At 35.8% G+C, this 25,317-nt stretch overlaps 1 protein-coding gene across 1 annotated transcript in view; it reads right to left on the bottom strand.

Moving 5' to 3' along the window:
• Positions 1 to 1,242: 1,242 nt before the first annotated feature.
• Positions 1,243 to 25,317, bottom strand: part of LOC150076045 (uncharacterized) — a 198,471-nt gene continuing 174,396 nt past the window's right edge. The window contains exons 4-8 of the mRNA XM_090387578.1: positions 19,081 to 19,396; positions 14,912 to 15,126; positions 14,574 to 14,734; positions 3,292 to 3,516; positions 1,243 to 1,398 (exon numbers count right to left, since the gene is read on the bottom strand). Coding sequence (XP_090243704.1) covers positions 1,284 to 1,398; positions 3,292 to 3,516; positions 14,574 to 14,734; positions 14,912 to 15,126; positions 19,081 to 19,396 — 1,032 coding nt within the window. The 3' untranslated portion in view covers positions 1,243 to 1,283. The remainder of the gene's footprint in view (positions 1,399 to 3,291; positions 3,517 to 14,573; positions 14,735 to 14,911; positions 15,127 to 19,080; positions 19,397 to 25,317) is intronic.

The raw sequence follows: 25,317 nt of genomic DNA, 5'->3' as shown, positions 1-25,317 counted from the left end.
TATATTTCACAGGTGTGATGTCACAAACAAGGCATTAGCAATTACTCTATATAAATTATATAGTTTAAAGGATTCTAAGTTATTTGAGTTTATATCTAAAATACTGAACGACGATAAATATTAAATATTCACACTACTACAAAAATTCCATAAAAATTCAATTTCTGTTAATATATAGGAAATTTCTATGGGCACTTTATTCCCAAATGCCAAAAATCGGTAAAAGAAATATAATTGAGTACTGCTAAAATTATTCACAATTAACATTTTAATAAATACAGTGGAAATCCATTATATCGTAGGTCTGTGAGGACAGAAAACCTGCATTACAGCGTATTATAGCAAAGTGGAGGGGGTTGGGTGGAAAGATATGACTTGATCTATGTATGCTGGAATCTACGATATACGATTTCCACTGTATTTTACACGAAAGCAAAAGAACCTACAACTCCTCCAAACGGTGGTAGAGAATTATATGTTCTTTGTTTATTTATGTACAAGTATTGGTCGTGTTAATAATGGAAGCATACCTCATCACATCACCTCATCGTTAATCCCGACATAAGAAACTCTCGATATAAATTCTACTTTGATGCGCTTACTCTATCACGCGACCTTGTCTACACTGAAACCATTTACTTTAGACAATGGATAGGAAGAAAATAAAGCACTCTGAAATTGTTCATAAAAATAATCCTCATATATGTATATGTATATATATATAGATCTCTTTTGTTTAAACATATCGCGAACCACAGAAAATTTCGAATTGAATATTTGTAGTCTTTTCTCCCACAGCGACTTACAATTCGACTGAGAAGACGAAACAAAATATTCTTTGTATCACGTATGCTGTGCAGTCAAAACAATACTCATACAAAGGTGTGCTTATATTTTAAATAGTATTATAAGTTTCATATTTCAAACACACATGAAGGCTTAACTAAAGGCAATGATTCGTTAGACAAGACAAAACTGACTGACTTATCCCCGATGTGTCGTGACTGAAGGATATTTTAATCCATCCCAAAGCCTCGTATAGCAACGCCTTCATAAATCCAGTGACTTGTGAACATTGGCGTTCATCACTACAAAACACACACACACATACACAGCACCACAAAACGTCTTCATACAGATCGCAGGAACATTAAACAGACAGGCGAACAACACTATTTGATACTTCAATCATCTCTTCAATAGTCTTTTCTTCTTTCATTTCTAAATTGACTGACTGTGGCGGCGAAGATGGATGGTTAGAAGTCCCCATGTATGATGAATAGCTACGTAAAATCATGATGCGGCATGCCCATGACGGGACAAGAATGGTGACAATGGGTATGGAGGGAACAGCGTGAAATAGTAGCCATTGAACATCCCATTGTGAACTCCAAGATCCTGTTGATAAAAAAAAACAACAACTAAGATTAATAAAAATCTTTATGTAATTGAACTCTAATCTATTTATTGTTATTCTTGAAACATTATGTGTATTCATTCATTCATATACATAACAACGATCTAATAAATTTAATGGAAACTAGGTCCCATTTGGCCTAATAAAACAAACAAGCTTAAATACGTGTTATTTATGAAGCTACGAATAAGTTTTAAATTCCATGATCACCACTACCAAGAATTACTTCATGTCAAATCACTGTAAAATACCAAATTTTCATCAATTTTCATTTTTTTTATCTTCAGATTTATCTTTAAATTCTTCAGGAATTTCTTCTTTACATATTGTTGCATTATCATAATCTTGCTGGTCTTCTTCTGAAAGTGGTTCTGAATATTCGAAGGTTTTTCGAAGGATATTTGTAATATTTCCTTCGAATATTCAACAACGTTTTATAAATTCCTTTGGAGTATCTGTACCTCTACATACTCCAGGTTTTTCATATTCGTATCCAATATCATTAACATATTTAATATAATAACAGAAATTTATTGGTTTATGATTTTGGTAATTCACTTTATGTGAATCGTTTCGATTCGATCTTCCAGTATCTGTTATTTCAATCAAGCTTTTAAAATGTGCGCAAATAAAAAATGGTAACAAATAAGCTATTATAATTTTTAAAACAAATTACACCCCTTTTAAAGCCCTCATGGGTAGCACAGTTGGTAAGATCGCCGTCCTTTCCACACCGGGTGGAAAAGACTTCAGTTTCAGAATCCAGTAGATGACGGTAGGAATTTTTTACAGGTCTGAGACCCAGGCGGGGTTAGCATGGATTTTTCTCCCGGAAACTCGGGTTTTTCGTCCAGCAAAACACAAAATCGACCTCAGAACACACGCAGTTTACAGACAATATACACGGAGCAATATGGCCTTAGTCACTAATGCTCCTAAAATCCTACAACCCTTTTCACCATCATTTTTAGGCACTTAATTTTTACAGGTTTGTTTATGTTTGTTCTCCGCAATCTTCGTGACTTTTTAATTTATCTTTGGAATAAAAACATCACAATTCGCATACATATTTTTTTCTCATGTTTCTCTACTTGCGATCTCACTAATCTTTACGTATTTTTAATCGAACAATAACGTTCTTTGATATTTCAATATACAGTAATATAATTTAATATTTCAATGGTAACTTGTTCTTTTATGAAGAACAAATTAAAGTTTACGTTAAATTTTAATTATTAAGTTAAATTTTATTAAAATTAATTAATTAATTTAAAATTTAATAATGTTATCTGGTGATGCACGAAAAGTAATATTTTTAAAATTTAATTCTTTTTCATATTTTCGATAATTTGAAATTATTTTTGGATGTTTTTTCGTGGATGCAAAGCAGCTAATACAGACCGTTTAAAATACAGATCATCTGGATTTTTTACATTACTTTTTTTCTTTTAATATTTTAAGGTAAATCTTTTAATATTTAAGGTATTTTAAGGTAAGAGTTTTCTTGTAAGAAATTATATTCATTAATATTAAGACATAAACATTACACACCACACAAAGGTTAGATATGTCATTTTTATTTGCATTTTATTCAAAAATAAGTTAAAATAATCATTTAAGTTTGTTGCTGGTAAATTACGTTATTTTTGTTTTGAGAAGAAGATACATCAAATTTATCGTAATGTGGCAAGTAGTGGGGTTAGACTTCCATCTGTGTGTACTTTTTATCCATTAAAGGCTTGTTGCACGTTACAAATATCGTCCATACATCGCTGACATATGGAAATATTGAAAGTGGATGAATAATTATCAGATTTCATGAAAAAATTCCCCTGAAGCAGAACTCAATGGTCGTATTTTATCAATATACTTACCTATATACTGTCTGATAACAAAACCAGGGTAGCACAGCAGATGTATGGCTAGAAGAAAGTCCATGAGGTCCAACCACGCCATAGACGTGCAAAAGACACACGACAACTCCTAAAACAGCAACGATGGCAAGCCTTCGTAGAATGTTTTCTATTTGGGCTCGTCGACTTGTACCTGATTCGTCCAGCTCAAACCTAAATTCAGCAAGATCGTTCTGACTTTTGGCACTAAAAGAGAAAGGAAAGGATTGTCAAGTTTGACTGCAGAAGTACCTTTTTTTATTGTATGCAGGCGGTCCCATTTATGGTAATCCGCCTATTATGTGAGGATACTGTACTAGATTAAAACTAATCGGTGGAGTGGTGTGTGTACCGTAATGTAGTTTTGGGTTATGTTGTTAGTGCTAAGTGACTAGCCTTTTGGCCCAGATGGCTGCAGCTACTGTAACCATTTTGTCTCCGATTGTACACATATTATTTTTGACAACACCCTAAAGTACAAATGGCAAGCTATTTCTATATTATTTAACACAGATAAATAAATTTTATTTAACTACGTATTACTTTAACAATCAAAAAATGTTTTCCCGGATTGATTTTTTATGTGAAAAATGAGTGAATTGTAGAAGGTTGTCACCTTGAAATGACAACCTTCCACAATTTCTTTTACTCCAGGACAAAAGAAAAAAATCGAATGTTGGGACATCTGGTAAGGGGAATGCTATAACGCCAGTATTCCATATTCAGTGAGGTACGTGTAATTAAAAGGGATCTGTGTATAGGTTGCATTGTGGTAATGCAGTAAAATTCAGCCCTCATTGTTCAATTCTACGATCGTTTTATTCTGATTGAATCCCTGAATGAAATGCTTCAATCTTTAATCTTAGTTTGAACTTCTGACATCCATTCAAAATGAATGATGCCTTTCTACTCTGGTACTGGAAACCTAACACAAATTATAGCACTCGCCGAGTCTTGCAGACACGAAAACTTGGCAAGGGCCCACAGAAGTTCATCCAATCAGAAACAAGTCAAATTTACAATCCAGTCAATTAATCCTGAAAGAGGTAATGCATAATACGGATGTCTAGTGCTATGTTATGTTAGTGTCCATTATTAGCTGAAAGTTTGTTTCAGAAGTTAAGGTGTTAAAAAAGGGGAGGATTGTGAAAAATTTTAAAGTTACAAGTTATACGCAATTAAGGAAGAGAAATTACAAAATGCTCATAAACCAGTAATACATGTAATGGGAAGGATCCACGTGACGTGGATCCTTCCTATTACATGTATGGTTATGGTGATGAATTCCTAAGTCGTACTAGTGTGTTTGAATGGTATAAGCGGTTCAAAGATGGACGTGAGAATGTTCGTGGTGGCATGTGCCTAAAAAGTTAGTGATACAATGTACACAGCGAGTTACATTTTCATTTCGTAAATGAATTGCATTTTTTAGTTTTATATGATTAACATAAGTGAAAAGTAAATAACTACGTTGCTAACAATTAATTAACTAACAACATTTTAATATAAAAGTAATCATTCTTATTTATTTTGATTTTTGTTTCTAGAAAAGTAATTGTTTTCACATCACTTAACAACGTAATATTCACTCAACTTTTTATAATAATTTCCTCCTGGATTTTTAATAAAAACTGAAATGTAACACTTCTTTCACGGATTCTAGTTTTTGATTTCACGGATCCTTTGTGATTTAATAAAATAAATCAATAGCAACACGTATCTGATATTGTAGAATGCTGTCAATACTTTCGTAATGTACTTTACTTTTTTTCTCCTTGGATTTTAATAACAATTGAAATATACGAGGTGTGCTATTAAAGTTTCCGGAAGGGTGCAGTTGCGATCATATTCGACAAATATGGTGTAGTATAGACCCTCCAACAGCTGGTGGTACAGAGATTAAAAACCAGTTTCGCTAGTAGTGTTAACGTTCCGTGCCACGATTTTGCAATGGAGCAACGAACGAATATCAAATTTTGCTTTAAACTGGGTAAATCTGCAACAGAAACGTATGAAATGTTAAAAACTGGTTATGGTGACGAAACCTTAAGTTGTACTAGTGTGTTTGAATGGCATAAGCCGTTCAAAGACCAACGTGAGAATGTTCGTGGTGATCCAAGAATTCGGCATCCGTCAATCTCTCGAAATGAGGACAGAGTTTTAAAAGTTCGGAAAATTGTGGCAAGAGAATATCGTTTGACCCTCAGAATGATGGCTGATGAATTGGATATGAATAAGGCGAGATGTCAAATTCTGCTTAAAGATTTAAGGAAGGAAGGTCTAAGGGAGGAGATTTAAGAAAGAAAGGAAGATCTGTGCAAAATTTGTGCCCCATAGCCTCATGGATGGGCAAAAGCAACGAAGAGTGTCATCATGCAAAAACTTCATCCAGACTTATCAAGACAATCCTAATTTCTTCGACTGTATTGTCACTGGAGTTGTGTGTTTCAGTAAGACCCAAAGACGAAGCATCAGAACATACAGTGGAAATCATCATCAAGGACCAAAAAAGTTTCGTTTACAAATCCAGGATCACGACGATGCTGATTACGTATTTCGACAAACAGGGTATGAGTCACGAGGAGTTTGTACCTGAAGGGGAGAGAATCAATGCTGCGTTCTGTGCTTCAAAGACTACTGAAGTGCATTTCCTGGACGAGGCCGCAATTTCGAGAGCAAGGTAGCTGGTTCTTGTTGCACAATGCCCTCGACCATTCTGCGCTTGTTGTGCAGACATTTCTGTCTAATACCATGTTTCGTCAGAAATGTCTGCGCTTGTTGTGCAGAAATTTCTGACGAAACATGGTATTATACAGATCAACCATCTATCCTACTCTCCCGATGAAGCCCCAGCGGATTTTTTCCTCTTTCCCAAGATCTGATATAGCCGACTGGTCAGGAGCGAGAGTGCAGTAGCACATACTCTTTGAGTGGACCGTGGTTCAAGCCGGGACTGTCAAATACGAATAACGATTGTATTCGTGATTTATTGTAAAATCCTCTGACCTTGTGGTATTGCAGCGGTAAAACAAGAACATAAAACAAGAAAACAACTCTCAAAGGAAAAAAATTAGGATGTTGATGACATAAAGAAAAACATACCTGCCAAATTGAACACCTTCTCTTTGGACGCCTTGGCTTACTCTCTTCAGAAACTTGTAGAACGGTGTAGTAAGTGTATTCATTCATTCAGGTAGTGATAACGTTGAATAAAAATAAAACAATTTTTAAGCTCCCTTAATTTGTGTTTTTTTTTATTGCACTAGTACAGGAACATTATTGCCACACCTCGTAAAACATATTTCGAGTTTCTGCTGTGATTAATATAATGGCAAAAGTAATAATTCATGATTTATATATTTATTATTAAGCTAAGCTATATCTACGATCTAATATTTATTATTATTATTCTGTTTATTGCTCTGCTCAAGAGAAGAACAGAAGTTAAGACAGGGACATGTGTCCGGTGGTTACATGGAGCACATGTATGCTTAACCCGAAAGGTAAGAACTTAAGAGTGTTTATTATTTTACATGCTTGAAAGTTGTGCAATACCGAAGTGTCTCGAATTAAAGGTTATTATTTTGTCAAAAGTGCTGTAAATTACAAAACCATGAGAAATTTGTACAAAATATAGAGAATTGAGGCAGTCCTTCACCGGTTGTTGCCCGTGGTATCTCTTCAATCTTGATTGTCCTAGTGCACACAGCCAGGCGTCTTTGGAGTAGTAGATTCTAAGAGAGAGGACCAGTGATGGCTTCGTTTTATTTTATTTTTCATTCATCTTTCATGGGATGCATTGTCGTGACAATTTTCCTTCTGGTGGCGTCTCCTAAGTGTACGTTTGCATATGTGTCCGTCAGCTTCTGACGTCTGTATGTATGCTGCTCGCAGAATTTATCCAGGTCGATGGCTAGATTGTTGGTCAAATCTACCGTGTTTCCTAGGAACATGTGTCTCAATCCTTTCAGGTTGTTCAAACTGATTATGAGTGGGAGCCTTGGGTCCATTTGATTCCTTCCGGCAATGCGGGGAGTTTTTTTAGTTAAGTGAGTTAAAAAAAAACAACAATTAATTCCTCAAAAAGCAACGAGGTTCATATGCGCCAACAGAGACTATTTCTTCACTGCGCATCCACTACATTGCCCAGTCATTACCCCAATCAGTGTATGGTAATGAACATAGTATCCAATACATGGATAGCCTATGTGATATAAACAGTATTTAAAAAAAACTAACTGTGATTATTTCTTACATATTTCTATTTGTTCCGTTTTAGCGTAATTTAGTAGTGTTCGACAAATCTTTTAAAAGAGCTAAACCTAAATCTTATCAAAATCCATCCACTGCAAGTCAAAATGTTTGATGCAGACAGACTAACTAACGGTCATGGTGAAGACAACAGACTTTGAACATATGTGAAAGAGCGTAAAGAAATAAGAAACTTTTTATTATATTACGATAAAACTCCAGCGAGACATTCGTCTTATTGTATTCTAATAATGTACAAAACTGGAAAATTTCTATTCGATATTATAGAATTTTATGGAAATGAATTGATGTGAGGTCAAAAAAACAGAAAATCGATAATTCATATAAAACATAATTCTAATGAGGCGTGATATGGACACTCATGTCGAGAACAAGGTTGTTATTTAGTGTTGGAGATGTTAATTCCCAAGCATGTTTTATTGGACTGTTTGCAGTTCTGGATTCCTATACAGGAAAGTCTGTACAGAATGGCCAGCTCTGCTAGCGAACCAATAACTTGTTTTAACTCTCAGAGTTAAATGATTCACTAGGAGAGTTCTGATGCATTATTGTTCATTTAAAAAAGCCTGGACCAATTGCACCTGCAAAAAAAAGGTAATCATAAGGAAGATTCTCTTCTCGATATCTTACAAGCTGTGATAGTTCCTCTCGGATATAGATGGACAATGTTATTCCAACTGACACCATTATACTATCACTTGCAAACGTCTTTTTTTCGGAACAGTGTTCTTTGACAATAGCGAAATAATGAGGTACCGAAAACAGGCTTTTTAATCTGTAGTTATCCGATTTGCATGTTGTAAAATGTTCGCGATATGATTTAAGGGTCAGATAGAGTCTGTTTTGTTTCATAAATTATGAATATTTGGTTCTATTTTTATTTAAAATATATTTGCATTTCCTGTGTTTTTTATGCGCTTTTGAGCATCAGTCTAGTCAGGAAAAAAATATTCTCACCATATGCTTGCTGCAACCAAGTGTTGTCGGTGCGTGTGTTGAACGCCAAAGCAGGTAAGTCTATTTGTTGTTGTTGTTGGGTTTTAGGAGCATCGGCAACTAAGGCCATGTTGCTCCATGTATAAATTGCGTGTGTTCTCAGGTTGATTTTCTGTTTGGTTTGCTGGACGAAAAACACGAGTTTCCGGGAGAAAAAACCATGTTACCTTAGCCTGTGACCAGCTAAGTCCAGGAGGAGTAAGTATATTTGTGTCTGTAATTTTGTGTGTACAATGGTCGGTTTCCTCTTTTCTGGACAAAAAACCCCGAATTGCAGGGAGTTAAATCTACAGCCCTCCCCTGATGACCGATTACTTCAGCCACGTTGTGAAAAAACCCCATAAAAATTCTGTGTCATTGAGGAGATTCAAACTCAGGCCTTTTCCATCTTGCGTAGGATGTGTGCGTGTTTAAACATCAAAGCAACTAAGGCTATGAGGCTTAAGTATATTCTGTTTGTAAATTGTTCAATGGGCAATTTGCCTATTTTCCTGCACGGAAAACAAGAATTTCCGGGAGATAAGTACGCCATTTCCACAGCGTAAGAGGATGGTGATTATATATATTATGCTCTTCCCACGATGGCCTATTCTGCAGTTGGAAGCTTTTTAATAGTACACGTATTTGTCATTGGTATGCTCCTCAGTCGCAAATCTACTACCCTCATCACGCACAAAGCCAGAATGCCATGCATGATTGTCATTTTGTAATTATGACCTGAATACATCTAAACACATTAGAACTTGTACGCTATTTCTATATAAGCGTACCCAGCGTCCTCATTTTAGATATGCTTATAGCTCTTCCACGTTACTAGTTGTAATGACATACATCTTGCTTCTACATCTCCGGAATATTTATTATAATAGAAATCATCATTACCACTTCTTGTGGTAAGTTTAAGAAATTTTTATTCGCCATCTTGGCCGATTCTCATGCGAAAATAGACCGTATGGTCTTCTTCCCGGAAACTCAGTTTTTCATTTAGAAAAACTGACAAACCGACTAACGAATGCGCACAATTTACAGATACAATATATCGATCCTCAATGTGTTATCTGTCCCGTTGCACATTCTCATAGATGGTACTGTTTAAATTTAAAAATTCTTAGATCAATGAACCGGGACACATTTTATAATTATAATAAAATACATTTTATATCTTCCCTAAAATAAAACAGGTGAGTACTGCTGAGGACTTTTCGATTCTCCCTCCTGTGCAAAAACAGCCCAACCCAGCCATTAACACAACTCAGTTAGAAAAACATAAATAACCGTTTCAATTATAAATAGATTTGAAGGACAAAAATAATTAGGCTGTCTAACAGGTAAAATGTAGACGGAAACATGGATCAGGTGCAGTTTCGTGAAGAAAAACGCTAACGTTTTCATGTCTGCCTATTTCCAACACGCAAAACTCAAATTTCCATCCATCTTTCGTGTAACATTTATATTTTTTTTATAAAATGGATGATATGTTTCTTAAACGTTATGACGAAACACGCCGGAATCAAGATTATTTTACAGAAGAATGATTCGTTTATTCTGTTTTATTCATCAGACAAACATCAAGATACGTTGGCCTATGGTATATTTGTTTCCCTGATAAAGGGAGAAACGAAACAGTGAAGGTTATACTTGGCTTTTGAAGATTTCAATGGGAATTTCTTATTTTGATCTTTGTCCAAAACTAATTCTTAGTCTCACAAGCAATGCTGATTAGAGTTGCAATTATTAAAACCTTACGGAAATCTATAAGATGTTTTAATTCTCAATTTATCACTCGCAAACATTGTGAAAGTTAAATTACTTATAAATATTACACACAAATATATATAAAACAAGAAAGATTAAATTTTCTTTTCGCGTTTGATTTTTATACATCAAAAAATAGGACGAATATTTTTGAAGTTACTGGTAATTATTCAATTTCTATTGCTCGAAATAATAATACAGAAATCCTTCTAGGAGTGCCATTAGTTGTGTGATGGCACCAGGGCTTCCCCCCATCTTCGCGCTCACACAGATTGCTCTGAAAATGATACTGATCGCTTTTTTTTTTTTTATACATATATCAAAGAAATCGCCCATTACACATTTATTCCTCCATAATAGCCAAACAAGAATTTGTCGAAAAAGGCCAAATCTTTGGCCGGACAAGTGCATATTGCATAAAGACAATGAGCTTTTCAAACAGCTTTTTCGGAAATGCAAATTTTGGCGAATATTTGGAGGTAACAAAACCTACTGAAGGTTTATTTATTAGTGTAAAAATCAATTTGCTATTTTAATTTTGTGCTAACGTACCTAAAACGTTTCAATATATCTGAATTATAAATTGCATTCAATCTCAGTTTTTTTTTTTTTTTTTTTAATTGGAGAAACTCTAGGAGAAAGGTCTGTGTGGTTGGCTCGAATGCAACAGTCCAAAAATAATCCAAATTATTTTTGGACTGTTGCATAATCGCCAGATTATGAAACAGTCCAAATCCAATCAGATTGTAAAATTATCTGTAGGATGTTTTCATTGACAATTACCTAAGTTTGTTGCTTCCCAAGTATGACGATCACAAAAAAAAAAAAAAAAAAAAAAAGAGCGATCACCATACTTTTTTTTCTCAGCTGAAATTTATTAAAAAAAAACTGTAAATCTGGGTAAGTTTTTATATACATTGTTTATAAACATTTTTTTGTAGTTTTCATTATCGTCATCATCATCATCAGCAGCAGCAGCCATTTTCAATCCACTGCAGGATGAAGTTCTCTGGCCATTGCAATGGCCATTCATTTACTACCCACGAACTCGTGAATTTCATCGGTCCATCTCTGTTGTTGTCTTCCAGATTTTCTTCTAGCTCCTCTTGAGTACCATTCTGTTATTTTCTTAATCCATCTGTCATCATGTCTTCGAGCTATGTGTCCTGCCCAAGACCATTTTAATTCTTTAGTTTTGATAAGAATGTCCTTTACTTCAGTTTACTGCCTAATCCATCTGTTTCTCTTCCTATCTAACAGTCTGATTCCCAATATAATTCGTTCCATTCTTCGCTGTGCAGTTCTCCGCTTCTCTTCCATTCTTTTGGTGAGTGCCCAAGTTTTACTTCCATAAGTCATGGTGGGGAGTATACATTGGTTCATTATTTTACGTTTCAGACAAATTGGGATATTTCTCCTCAGTATGTGACTATATTTCCTGAATGCTATCCATCCAAAATTTATTCTTCTCTTGACTTTCAGCCATTTATCATTATTGCAGCTAATGACTTGTCCCAGGCAAGTATATGAATCCACCTTTTCAATTTCTGCTCCTTCAATGATTATATCCCTTTCTGTGGCAAACTCGTTCATCATTACTTTTGTTTTAGCCATATTCATCTTTAGTCCAAAATCCTTACTAATTCTGCATAACTGATTAAGATTTTCCTCTAATTCTTTGGGATCGTGTCTTATGATCACAATGTCATCTGCAAATCGTAAATAGTTTAGGTACTCTCTATTTACATTGACTCATTTCTGCGACCAGTCCAATCTTTTGAAAGTTTCGAGGGCAGCAGTAAACAACTTCGGAGATATTGTGTCTCCTTGTCGAACTCCTTTCTAAATTTTAAATTTGCTACTGTCATTGTGTAGTCTAATAAAGGTAGTAGCGTTCTCATATATGTTCTTCAAAATCATAATGTGTGGGGGTGTGCATGCCTTGTCTTTCCAGTGCCGGAAACATTGCGTTATGTTGTATGGAGTCAAATACCTTTTAATAATCCACAAATGCCAGGCATAATGGTGTTTTATATTTATTTGCTTTCTCTATTAGTTGCGATATTACGTGAAGGTGATCCATAGTTGAGAATCCTGTCATAAAACTAGCTAGCACTTTTGGTTGATTCTCATCAAGTATTCTTTCTAATCTGTAACGACCCTTGTGAACAACTTGTAGATGTGGGACAACAAGCTAATCGGTCTATAATTTTCAAATTCCTATTTGTCTCCTTTCTTATGCAGAAAAACTATGATTGCATTATTTCACTCCTTAGGGGTCATGGTTTTCCTAATGCATTTTGTGAAGAGCCTTGCCAGTTTTTGTGTCATGTCTCTTCCTCCCAATTTTAACAACTGTACAGTAACTTCATCTTCCCAGGGGCTTTCTGATTCTTCATTTTCTTCAATGCATGTTCTACCTCATCAGGAAGAATATTGGGTATGTCGTATGTGTTACTAATTTGCGATCCATCTTCCCCACTACTAGCATCATTCCCTCGCTCCTTGTATAATTCTTTATAGTAGTCTTCTGCTATTTGAATTATGCCTTCTCTGCTATTTATAAGTATACCATCGCTATTCTTCAGTTTCATTTGCATTTCTGTATTACTGCACATGACTTCTGATTTAAGTCCCTTAATGCTTGTTCTACTTTTCTTGTGCTAAATCTTCTTATGTCCGTCCTGTCTGAGTCTGTTTCTAATGGCTTTGCATAACTCGGTATACTTAATTTTGTCTTTGTCAATGTTTACCTTGCTCTTCATTTGTCGTCTTCGGTTCATCATGTCAAGTGTTCCCTGACTAATTTTTTCTTCTTTGGATTTCTTTTTACCTACAGATTTCTTGGACTATACACCCTAGTTACAGCTCTGCTTTCTGCTTCAGAAAGTTGTATTAATCGTCGATACTTGGTCCTGAAAGGCTGCAGAAGCTCAAACTTGTTCTTAAGTTCTAGTACATACTGCTTTTTCTCTTCTTCTGTTATCTCAAAGACCTTCGTATTATTTACTCGAGTCAGTTTTTTCTTTCTTTTCTTACATCTATATCAAGTGTGCATCTTACCATTCTGTGATCACTTCCTTCCTTGTTCAGGACAGTAACTATAGCTTTACGCTACATGAATAAAAAGTCCAATAAATGACTTTATATCCAGTTCAAGTAAAGAACCAAATATTCTCTGTGGATAAGCGTCTTCGGCCTCTCGTACTACGTTTTAATTTCAGCCGCCATCGGTGAATGACGCTCGCGGACTTTTGTCTGTGAATGCATTCTTCAATGGTCTAAATATAACAGAAGAAGCGAAATCTAATCGTATGGCAGAGAACATAGTCCAATGCAGTTTGGTAGTAACTGGTTCCCTTGTTTGCTCCTTAAGTTTATTCTAGACAGTGATATACGCTTCAGAACCTCTAGTTCCTTCATAATTTTCCAAAAAAATAAATAATAAATAATTTTTCTCCTGAGAAAAGCTCTTTTGAACTTCGTCTTGATTGAAAAATTGAGTGGTACTAATCGCCCCATGGATTGTGATTTGTACGAACATGTTGCTGAAGTGGCATTCTTGTGTTGTTTTTTTTTTTTTTTTTTTTTTTTTTTTGCGCCTAAGCAACGAAGGTATGAGGCATCAGCGTATCGTTTTCCTAAACTGTTTTAATTATGGTCGGGCTGCCTGTTTTGCCGGATGAAAAACCTAAGTTTCCTAAGTGAAAAATCATACAAGCTTTGCTGGACAACGACTAACTCGACATTGGTGTGAAAAAGCCCTTAAAAATTCCTCTCATCTTGATGAGATTCGAACCTTTTTTCTATGGTATGCAAGAACAGTGATCGTAACCGCTATACTACTTACGAGGGAAGTCACATCCCTCGTAAAAGATTAGGGATGGACCGGTAACTAGGTATTCCTGTGCCAGGAACAATAAAAAAAAATTGCACCCATAAATAATTAAGAGGTGAAATGAAATACAAAATTCAGGTCGTAGGATTTAAAAATATTATATTTAATTCCTACGTTTTTGCGCCTCTGGTTTTGATGTCGTCTAGAGCAAGTGTCCTGCTTGCTCCACCCTAGTTACAGCTCTGCTTCAGAACAAACCAGCCAAGAAGATCTACAGTAAAATAGCTTTTTGAAAGTCTTAAAAGTGGAAAAATTTAAGAACCAAAGAATGCTTTCTTTGCATTTAATAGAACTATAAGAAATGGTTGGATGTAATTTCACTTAAAAATGGGCAAATATTTACCTGTAAGTGTGGTAACCTAAGATACTGCCTTTGTGCATGGTGGATGCGTTTGAATGATAACGCCGTGCTGTCACAATAGGAATCACATCACATTTCTCAGATATGTTTGAGATCTCAGCACTGAGTTCGCTCTTCGTGTTCCTTTCCTTAGCATCCTTTGGCTACAACAAAGTTAAATGAGGTTAGACTGTAGTTGAGACACATCTATGTTTTTAAAAACAGTAACAGCGAAAAAGAATTAGACATTAAATTTTACATTATGCTAAAGGTGATTATAAGTAGAAATCTCATTAATTGCAGCGAATGTAAAAAAAGTTTTTTTTGATATAGAACCTTACCATCAACGGTTGGCATTGACTAGAGTATTCAGCCCTCTGGCGGGAGGTATTTGGTGAAGGGGAGCGATAATGGGCGTTTCTACTACTTCTCTTTTTCCACTGATTGGAGGTGGGACTGTTGGGAGTGGCATTGTCTTCTAGATCTGACATAGTGTCGGGGGTAGCAAGTGGACATCGGCGGGAAGGAGTATTTTGCATTGAACTTTCACTGCGATCTGTAAAAATGTTTACATTCTAAATTTCTGAATGTAAGGAGTAAATATTTACATAAAAACAAAAAGCTCTAATATATGAGGTTTGACATTAAATTAATTAGAGTAATTTTTTGTACAATATTTGGCAACACGGGTGAGGTTTTTTCGAGAATTTGGGTTTTGGTTTTGGTGTAAGTGTTTTACTGAACCAGTGTTTTGTTTCTTGTCAAAAATGGATGATGCTGTTGTTGTTGGGTTTTTAGGAGCATTAGCAACTAAGGCCATATCGCTCTGTGTACACTGTCTGTAAATTGCGTGTATTCTGAGGTCGATTTTGTTTGCTGGACGAAAAAGGCCCATAAAAATTCCTCTCGTCATCAATGGGACTCGAATCTAGGCCTTTTCCAACTGGTCTGGGGAGGACGGCGATTCAATCAACTATGCTAACCACGAAGGCAAATGGATGATAAATTGTTATAACAGAGAATCAACATTAATATTTTAAGGAACTTGGAGAAAAATAGTACAAGTTTATGGAGACCACAAATATGTAGAGCACAGGTGTGTGTGGGGTAGCATATTTCAAGGAGAAATGGAAGACGTTAACGATGACAGGTGATTCGGCGGATGGGCATCTTCATTGATTGATTCAAATACAACACATGATAGATAAACTATTTTGAACGTGAAAAAAGTCTGTGGAATGATGGTGTCGAAAAATCTCAGCGGCGATAAAAAACAGAAAAGATTTTGGAAGAACCCGATCTTCGGGAAAAAATTATAACTAGTGATGCGCCTTTGGTATTGCAGTACGACCGCGGAAATTGCGATGTGGGTAGGAGGGATATCGTCCCTGGGTGGCAGATGTATGGAAAGCCTAAAATTGTCTTTCGGCATGAAATTTCTACTGGAAAATAAAGGGAGATAGCGCAGAAATTAACTCTCGCCTCCGGGAGATGTAAGCACTTGGTAAGCTAAGGGTACGATCCAAAAACAAAGGACCACCGTCTCACTAAGTGAAAGTGGTTTCAGCTGGTCTAACCGGTGTGGGAGGTCACCTTGACCAAACTTTTTCCTACTTAGGGCACTCTAGCCTTAAAGCAATATCTCCCAACAACAAACCCAGGACATGGTCCATTTCTCCACCTCTTCCTGCCCCCAAATTTTCGCCTAGTGCACCCTACATCCTAATACTATTGCCACTCTTAACAGAGGAGGGTGTGTTTCCTCTATAGGTGTGCCCTTCTGTCCCTTATCTTCCAATTTCTTTGTGGAAGCCTTCCTCTTTTATCCAAGATTTTAAGTCATTCCAGCGTTCTTTTCCAATTATTCTTTCTTTGTTTAGGGCCCTTCCTGGTAAGCTCAGGCGAAACCAGGGTTCGCCCAGCCAGAGAACTTGATCCCTACTACCTGGTCCGGCTCGCCGTACCTGTTAGGGTAACTAGGGGACGGTGGTGTTCCATGGGCCCTAGGCTAAGAGACCAGATGAACAACATAACTCTACACTACACTACATAAACCACATATCACACACTATCTGGCCTGTACAGGGTACTCTATTCAACACAAGACAACTGATCGCGGAGATGTGGGGAACCGCCTGTGCCGCTTGACCCTAAATATTATGCACACTACGAGGGAGAGCCCATGATATCACAGATCTCAAAATGAAAAAAAAAAAAAAGGGGGGGGGAGAGCAGATAAACCTGATTGTTCAAAGCATTACTGAAAAATTATTTCCAACAATCCAGCTACATTGGAATGTGTGTGTACGTATTATACAAAGTCAGAAGGAGAGAAATTTGATGGTGACCACACCCATCAAAGGCTGGTGGTAATTCTCTTTTACACAATTTAGTCTGGTTACTTTATCATCAGTGCTGTAATGTACTGGTAAGATCCTCAAATGATGATAATTGGACAGGGTGATTAAAAATTAGCGCAAACCAAATATCAGTCATTTAAATTTGTTATTTCTTTTATTACCAGATTATTCAATGAAGTAGTTATAATACCTGTAATGATAATAAATAATTATAGAAAACTTAATACATGTTGAAAATGTCCACCCTCTTGAAAATGCGCAAACTCTTTTTATCATATTCGATGACTACCTTTTGTAATGTTTGAATATCTATTCTCAATGTAATTCTGGATATTGGCTTTCAGTTCCTTCAATGTGCGGGGATTATTTTTATACACTTTGCTTTTCAACATCCCCACAAAATTTGGTGATTGCCAGAAATTTTTAGAAATAAGCCACTCATGGAAGAACTCTTCCAGCATTACCACTATTTCGTTGGATGTGCGACAATTCTCTCATCTTGTAGTTCATCACTGTCCAGTAGCACAACAAAATGATGTATTAAATCCCGGGAATAATCTCCGTCAACTGTGTTCTCGAAGAAGAGAGGTCCAATTACTCGACATGAAGCCGCATCCAAATTTTGGGGATGTAAGGGCCTTTCTGAAAAACACGAGGATTTTCATTATTCAATATCCTGATATTTTTGACTGTCCACTCATGCAGAACCTTGCAAAAAAGGGACAAATTCCATTCGAATCAATAAAGCTGCGAAATTCACGACAATAATGAAGTCTCTTTCTTTATGAAGTTTTTTAAATTCATGCATTACATTAATTCAGCAGAGAGGGACGCCTAACTTTTTAACAACCCTTTTCGTGCTTGATTAAGATATACACATTTGAGATGTAAGATTTCTCAGTAAATTTTCAGGAAACGCTGATTAACATGCACTTTTGAACAAAAGTATTGTTCGATTATAAGCACACATTCAGAGAGGGAATACGCCATGATGGCTTCGTCCAAACAAATCGGCTTGGATAAGTTTGTGTACGGTAACCTAACCACCACTATTCTGCATGCGGAGGTTTACAGTTTTGCCATCGATCTGGTTTTATAAGAAGTCAGTTCTTTCGTTTTGGATTGTGCGAATTTAACTCGTCCCATATTACAAGAATAAATTCGAAACTGGTTGATAAGATCACCCTAGCAATAATAATAGAGGTAAGGTAATGTAATGCAGGCGCACGTAGTTCACATGCTCACAAATGAGGTTACAAGCACACAGAACTTGGTAGACATTTAATCAGCTCCAGGTTATCGATACTTACATAATAAACACGAGCTCCGAGCAGGCACTTCTGTGGGAGGTTAGCGATCTTGTATTTGAAGACGCAGGCGCGCCTGGAGACAAGTAAATATGCTTGTGACCTATTTATCGAGGAGATATTTCCAAGCCGGCAATAGATGGAACAGGTAAATGCCCGGGAGATTCTCAGCCTTATTCTTTAACTCGAAGGATTCTTTTTCCGATAAGTGGAGAACATGTCATTTGTCTTTATAGTGCTATTAAAAGTAGCAGCGTATCGATATAACCAAAATGCGTATTATCCAAGGTTTTTCGAAACAACTGTAACTCAGTAACTAAAGACCTCCATGTATTAAGTGATCATTGTATTTTTTCAGTAACAACGAAAAATAAATTGTGCCGTTGTATTCAAATAAGTTCAATGTGTTTTAGTAGCCTTCTCTTTAGTGCTTTAAGCGAACACGATAAATAATGAAGCAATTATTTTCGAAAACGGAATTCCTGCGTTACTCAGACTGTTTTTGTCTTTCCGGTCGATTTTACAGATTGTGGATATTTTGGTTGGCAACATGTGACCACAAAGAAGTCGGCTAATTACCCAATGACGTCAGTGTTTATTGTCTCATTGCTGAAAGGAAATTCTCTATTTTAAAGCAGAAATTACTTTGTATCAGAAGGAATGCCAACTCTGATAATACAGCCAATGTATTTTATTTTATTTTTTAAATTCTTTTAACCTGGAGAATAGGACAATAAAAAGGTACAGGCTATTTAACGAATAGTTTTCAAAGCTATACAAAATATCCTTTATAATTAATCTTTCGTTTTTTCCTCTCAATAAAATTACTTTAAAATTACTTACGTAAATCTGCTCTATTATGCTGTGAGGTGTCGCTCATGTAACTCATCGTCTGCTCTTTTTCATCTGTAATGCGGATTTTTGGTGCGAGAGAACTTTGGTTGGAAGTAACCAAACCACCATTTGTAGGGGCAGGAGTGCGTCTGTTTAGAACCCCTAAGTGTAGGACTCCTTTGTTTTCGTAATCCGCCTTTGTAACCTGGAAGACTGGAGGAAACTTGGCCACCGAGCGGAACACCCTAAGACACCCACAGATGAAGGTAACACACAGACAGAGACCCCACATTATGAAAAGCACTTGAGTAACTAGCCACACCACCTGTCGAAAAAAACAAACAAACAAATAAATACATAATATAAAATTGTATATCAATATCTGTACTGAATTACAGGTTTAAACATGTTTTCTGTTTCATGGTACAGGTTTCTTACAGTTCGTTTGGTGAAACATAAAATATAGGCGATAAGTTCTTTTTTATTTTGTTCTTATTAAACGCGTTATAGCAAAGCCTATTATTTATAATACTTATAAAACTAAATATATGTAAGTGAGAAAAAATGAGGGAGTAGAGAGAGTATATATATGTAGGGTGTTCCAAAAATATGTATAAAAACTTTTGAGACGTATTCTAAAGTAAAAAAAAATATCCCACTCTGAACGGTTATGGAGAGATGGATGTTTGAATTTAAAAGATATGGAGTTTTAAATGGTAAAAAATAACAAAAAATAAATAATAAATAAATAAGAATAAGCAGACACGTATCTACTAAAATATTCATTCGTAAATTGTGGATAAGAATAAGCAGACACCTACAAGTACGTGTCTGTTTATTCTTCTTTCTTATTTTATTGATTTTTAACATTTTTCTTTTAAATTCAAGTAACTATAGCTCCATAACTGCTCTGAATCTGACATATGTTTATATGGCTTTTTCTTTCTTATTTTGTACCCTAGAATATAACCCAGAATTTTTTGTGCATTCTTCTGAAACATCCAGTATACAATATAAAAAAAATTAAATAAAAACAGTTAAAATTATAATCAATACAAACATTAACAAAATATCGAAAAACTTAATACCGTATTTTCCGGACCACAAGATGCACTTTTTTTCCTGGAAAATGTTGCCTAAAATTTCCGGGTGTTTTATGGTTCGAAGGTTTACGAGACGTACACAGCGATTTTTATTATTTTTTTCTTTTAGATTAGATTGTATACTACTGTTGCTTAGCACAACCGAGAGAGGGCTTACGCATGTATCATTAGAACTCGTCATTTATTCACAAGAAAGATATCAATAAAACTAATTTCTTCTAGAAATCTCAAGTATTTCAATAAATGTGGAATCAACAATTCTCTTGATGGTACCGAAGATGACACACTATTTGAAGAAAGCGAAAGTTCATATGATAATATCGGTAATAACGAGAGTAGCAATATCGGGTTTTGGAGACACTATGAGAGTAAATTCAATCTACACTGTTATTTTGTTTACAACAACTTGCGAATTTGCGTTTTTGATATAGGATAAAATATTTTTTCTTTCGTCTTCTGAAACCGCAGTGAGTTTTATGGTACGGTACGTCTTATAGTTTAGGAAGTACGGTATATAAAAATATATTTAGATATTTTTATATTCAAATATAATTAAAACTTATAAAATATAAATATTAAGAATATGACTGGATATGTATAGTACAAAATTCATAAAATCTAAAAACAAGAAAGTAATGAAAAAAACAACAACAAAATATATATATATATAATTATCACTACCTTACTTCTAATTTTGCAGTCACTGGAGAAGCGTAGAGAAAACATCCGTGAAACGTATGAGTGTTAGATTCTATTAGTAATAAACAGATTCTAAATTTACACAGGTGAAGTGCTTTTATTTCAAGTATTTAGAACAAAAAATTATTTGCAGGTTCATGAATGGCATAATTATTATTTTAGCATATATACAGTACTCGTAGACCAACAAGAATAGAAAAGACAGCAAGTGTAACGGATAAACCAATTAATTTGAGGAAAGCAGCCATTAAAGGATTCAAATCTCGAATCCTTCGATTAGCCGAAATATAAAAGTTTTACTTATTAGCATCTATGAACTGACTTTTATATAAAATTAAAATGTTTGTTTTATTATTCTGTAGAAATTGTTTTACTTTAGCGATGGCCGTATTTGTTAATAGGTTTCTAACGCTCCTCACGTATAGTTACTATGACAGAAAAAAAAAATAAGAATAATCAACTAGACAGATTTATAAATCAGAAATATATAATGCGATATTTTAAAATTATTCTAAAAGTTTTAATACACTGCTCGACAAAATTAACAGAATAAAATGTTTTTTCATGAATATTTTATTGTGAACAATGTTTCCGATGGCGAATATTTGATGTAATAGGCATCCTGGCATGCAAATTCCGAGTATCGAATAGAAATCGATCTATCACCTTACAGAGACGCACATTATGCAAAGTATTCATGCCTATAAAAACATGGATTGCTACTACATCACTTCATTTCCGTTTTTTGGCTTGCTCAGTGGGATAGCCACATATCCAGTACTCAGGATGGCAAGTCATCGTTGTTTAGATGATTCTTTGAGATGGCGGGCCGTTGGACGACTTGAAGCAGGGCAGTCCAGGCGGAGGTAGGTGGCACGTTGACTCAATGTGTCACGCAGTGTCATCTCGGCACTATGAAAGCAGTTTCAGGAGACAGGAACAATTACAAGAAGAACTGGCCAAGATTGCCCGAGGGCTACGTCAACCAGAACAGACAGCTATCTGGCTCTAACATCAATACGGAACCCTATGTCCTGTCATAAACTGTTTCTTGAGGTTGCTGCGGCCACACGTGAAAATATTTCCATCCTGACTGTGTTAAGAAGGCTCAATTCAAGTGGACTCTACTCAAGGAAGCCAGTGGTTTATATCTCATAAGACCTGTAGTTTTAGTTTTAAGGTTTTTAGGTGTTTAAGGTTGTTAAAATTGATCCACTATATGTTTCTTTTCCTGTAAACTTTTTCACACTTCTCTCTTATTACTCAGGGGATGTCTTTTCTTTCTTCCCCTTGCTTTCTGTCCACTTTCCTTCCCTTTCGCGCCTCCGTAGCCAGGTGGGAAGAAGCAGCAGTGCGTAGCACACGCTTCTTGATTAGACCGGGGTTCGAGCCCGTCACCATCAAATACGGAGGATGCGGAAAGGTCAGGGAATGACCACCGCATATCCCGGAGCAATATGGCCTTAGTTGCTAATGCTCCTAAAAACCAAACAACAACAACAACCTTCCCTTTCATTTCCCATACTATTCCACCTAAATCCTATTTCCTTTCCTTGAATACCTTGGGGCTCCCAGGCTTGCCTGATAGCCCCAATAAGAGTCTATGTTTTGGTAGTTAATCCTGGCTGCCTCCACGTGGCTTGGGATGGGAGTCAGGGTGCGGGGGATCAGGTGTCTTCTGCCCCCTGGCTGCGAAATGCCAGGTGCCGGCACTCAACATTCAACACAACCCACACATACACTGTACATACCTACACATACACACACTTCCCGGCATTGGCGCTATGTCTTGCCAGATGCATCATCGGCTTATAGGGGAAACCCTGGAGACCTCCGTACAATATACAAATACTTTAAATCTCATAAGACCTAGCCCAAATGCAAAAGTGCAATTTTATTGTATCTAGTTATTCTTTAATTGAAGTTAAGATGTAAACCAGTGCAAATTTCAATTAATTTGTATATAGCCATACAAAAGAAGTAATTTTGGCTAAGCTTCCTGATTCAGATCACCTATTTAATTTTGATGTATAAGTATAATGTGTATGATGCTGTTGTGTCAAGGAGTTTAATGGCAAGGGAATTGTGTTGGTATTGTGGAGGTCTATGGTAAGTTGGATCTAGACCAAGGTTACATGATGGTTTTACATCCAAATGCAAAAGTGTAATTTTATTGTATATAGTTATTCTTTAATTGAAGTTAAGATGTAAATGCGTGCAAAATTTGAAGTATTTGGTAGATATATACATAGCTATACCAAAGAAGTATTTTTTGATAAGCTCCCTGATTCAGATAAGCTATTTAGCTTTGATGCATACGTATAAATGTTTATTTGGATTCGCTCTGGTTTGGCCTCTGTTTTGTTGTGCCAATGATTGGCTTGTATTTTAGTTATAAGGCAGGATGAGTGTTTTGTTCATGATTACTGTATATATAAGATATATTTTGGGGTTATTTCTGGAGTGGTGATCGTGCCCAAACAATAAATAGTGTATAGGTTGTGGCGACAGGACGGTTGTCTACTAGTCACTCTGCTTGCTTCTTCCCCCACTGTCTGTCCTCTTTCCTTCCCCTCCCTTTCCCATACTTCTCCTTCTATTTCCCTTTCTCCATTCATTCAATATTTGGGATTTCAAGAGAACTTGAAATCTCAATAAGCGTCTCAATCTGGTTGTAGAACCTAGCTGCCTCCACGTGGCTTGGGACTGGAGTCAGAGGGCAGGGGACTAGGTGTTCCCTGCCCCCTTGGCTGCGAAATGCCAGGCGCCGGCACTCAACACCTGGGATTGATCTCATTGAGAACAATGCAATAATTAAAATGGTTGAAATATTTCCTGAATACATATTAAACATGTTTAATAGGTGTTATATGACAGTAAATTTCCAGGATTTTGGAAAGTAGCTTTGTTGAAGTTGCTTCATAAACCTGGCAAATAGATAACTGATCCCAGAGGGTATCGACCAAATTTCATCACTTCCGAATTTGAGAAAGCTTTTTGAGCGTTTAATTCAAATGGAACTTAATTTGAACTTTAATTCAAATGTAAAGTAAAATATTACTTTACAGTGTCAATATGGTTTTGTTAAAGATTTATCTGATGAAGATGCTGCTGATGAATTGTTAAATAGTATACAGACAGCCCAATCCAAATATGTACTAGTTTTGTATATCGATTTTGAAGGTGCGTTTGACACTGTATGGTATCAAAGTATATTGTATTCCCTAAGAAAATTACATTGCCCTGAACATCTTCATAGTTTGATTAGAAGTTATTTAATAAATAGACAGGTAGTTGTATGTTCACACCATCTTAGATATAGTAAGCAGGTTTCAAGAGGTTGTCCCCAGGGCTCTGTCTTGGGGCCACTTCTTTGGAACCTTGTCCTAAATTTATGGCTACAGGGAAAGTTTGATTTTTGCAAAAGGATAGCATATACAGATGATCTGGTTATCTGTTTGCCAGGTGGGTCCAGATCGATGTTAGAAATAAATGCTAAGATTGTAATGGAGAATTTAGTCTAATGGGCTAGACTGCATAAGTTAAAAATTTCTTCAAAGAAAACTATTATGATGGTTTTTAAAGGTAGATTGGATCCCAATAAGATCCCCAAGAGTCTTATTGGAGGGTAAACAAATTCCAATGGTGGAGGTGACTAAGCACTTAAAAATAATTTTTGACAGTCGGTTATCTTTTTAGCCACATTTGACATTTATGAGTGATAAGGTCAAAAAATTTCATCTGCAGTGATAAGAATAAGTAGATCTGAGTGGGGCCTTAAAAATAAGGTTTTAACATTGTATTATAAAGCAGGTTTTCTGCCTATAATAGTGTAGATAATGTTAAATTTAAGCAAAAGCTTTTGTCTGTACAGAGGAAGATAATCTTAGCCTTATTCAAATTCTGTAGAACAGTTTCAACAAATGCTATACAGGTTTTAGCTGGGATGATACCCCTGGACTTCTATATTGCCTATAGAGCTTTTTCTTATTATTTGAGGAAAGGAAGAACCTTAACATTCATAGATATTACTAGTGATACATCTATAGGTATACCACAGGAGAAAAAGATTATTATTAACCTTTAATTGAAAGGTGGCAGGATAGGTGGAACTCAAGTGACACTGGAGCTGTAACTAGATTGTTTGTCCCTGAAGTGAGATATGTGTTGAATCATAAAGTTACTAAGTGCGTTTTCCCTGAAATGGAGATCTCTTTTTTTTTAACTGGTCACGGATCTTTTAACAGTAAGCTGTTTAGTTTTGGATTAGTAGTCAGCCCATCGGTGTTTTTGTAGTTTGGAATCCTGGAACCACATTCTTTATGACTGTCCCTTATATGAAACCTACAGGGGGGAATTAAAAAAATGAGATATTTGACTTTTATATGCGTAATGAATCTGTATATCTTGTGGATGTTAGCAGGTATAATGCATTGCAAAGGTT

Source organism: Mastigoproctus giganteus, chromosome 13 (assembly GCF_048544385.1).
Source record: "Mastigoproctus giganteus isolate SK-2022 chromosome 13, ASM4854438v1, whole genome shotgun sequence".
Taxonomy (NCBI): Eukaryota; Metazoa; Arthropoda; class Arachnida; order Uropygi; family Thelyphonidae; genus Mastigoproctus; species Mastigoproctus giganteus.
This window is presented reverse-complemented; position numbering and strand designations above follow the sequence as displayed.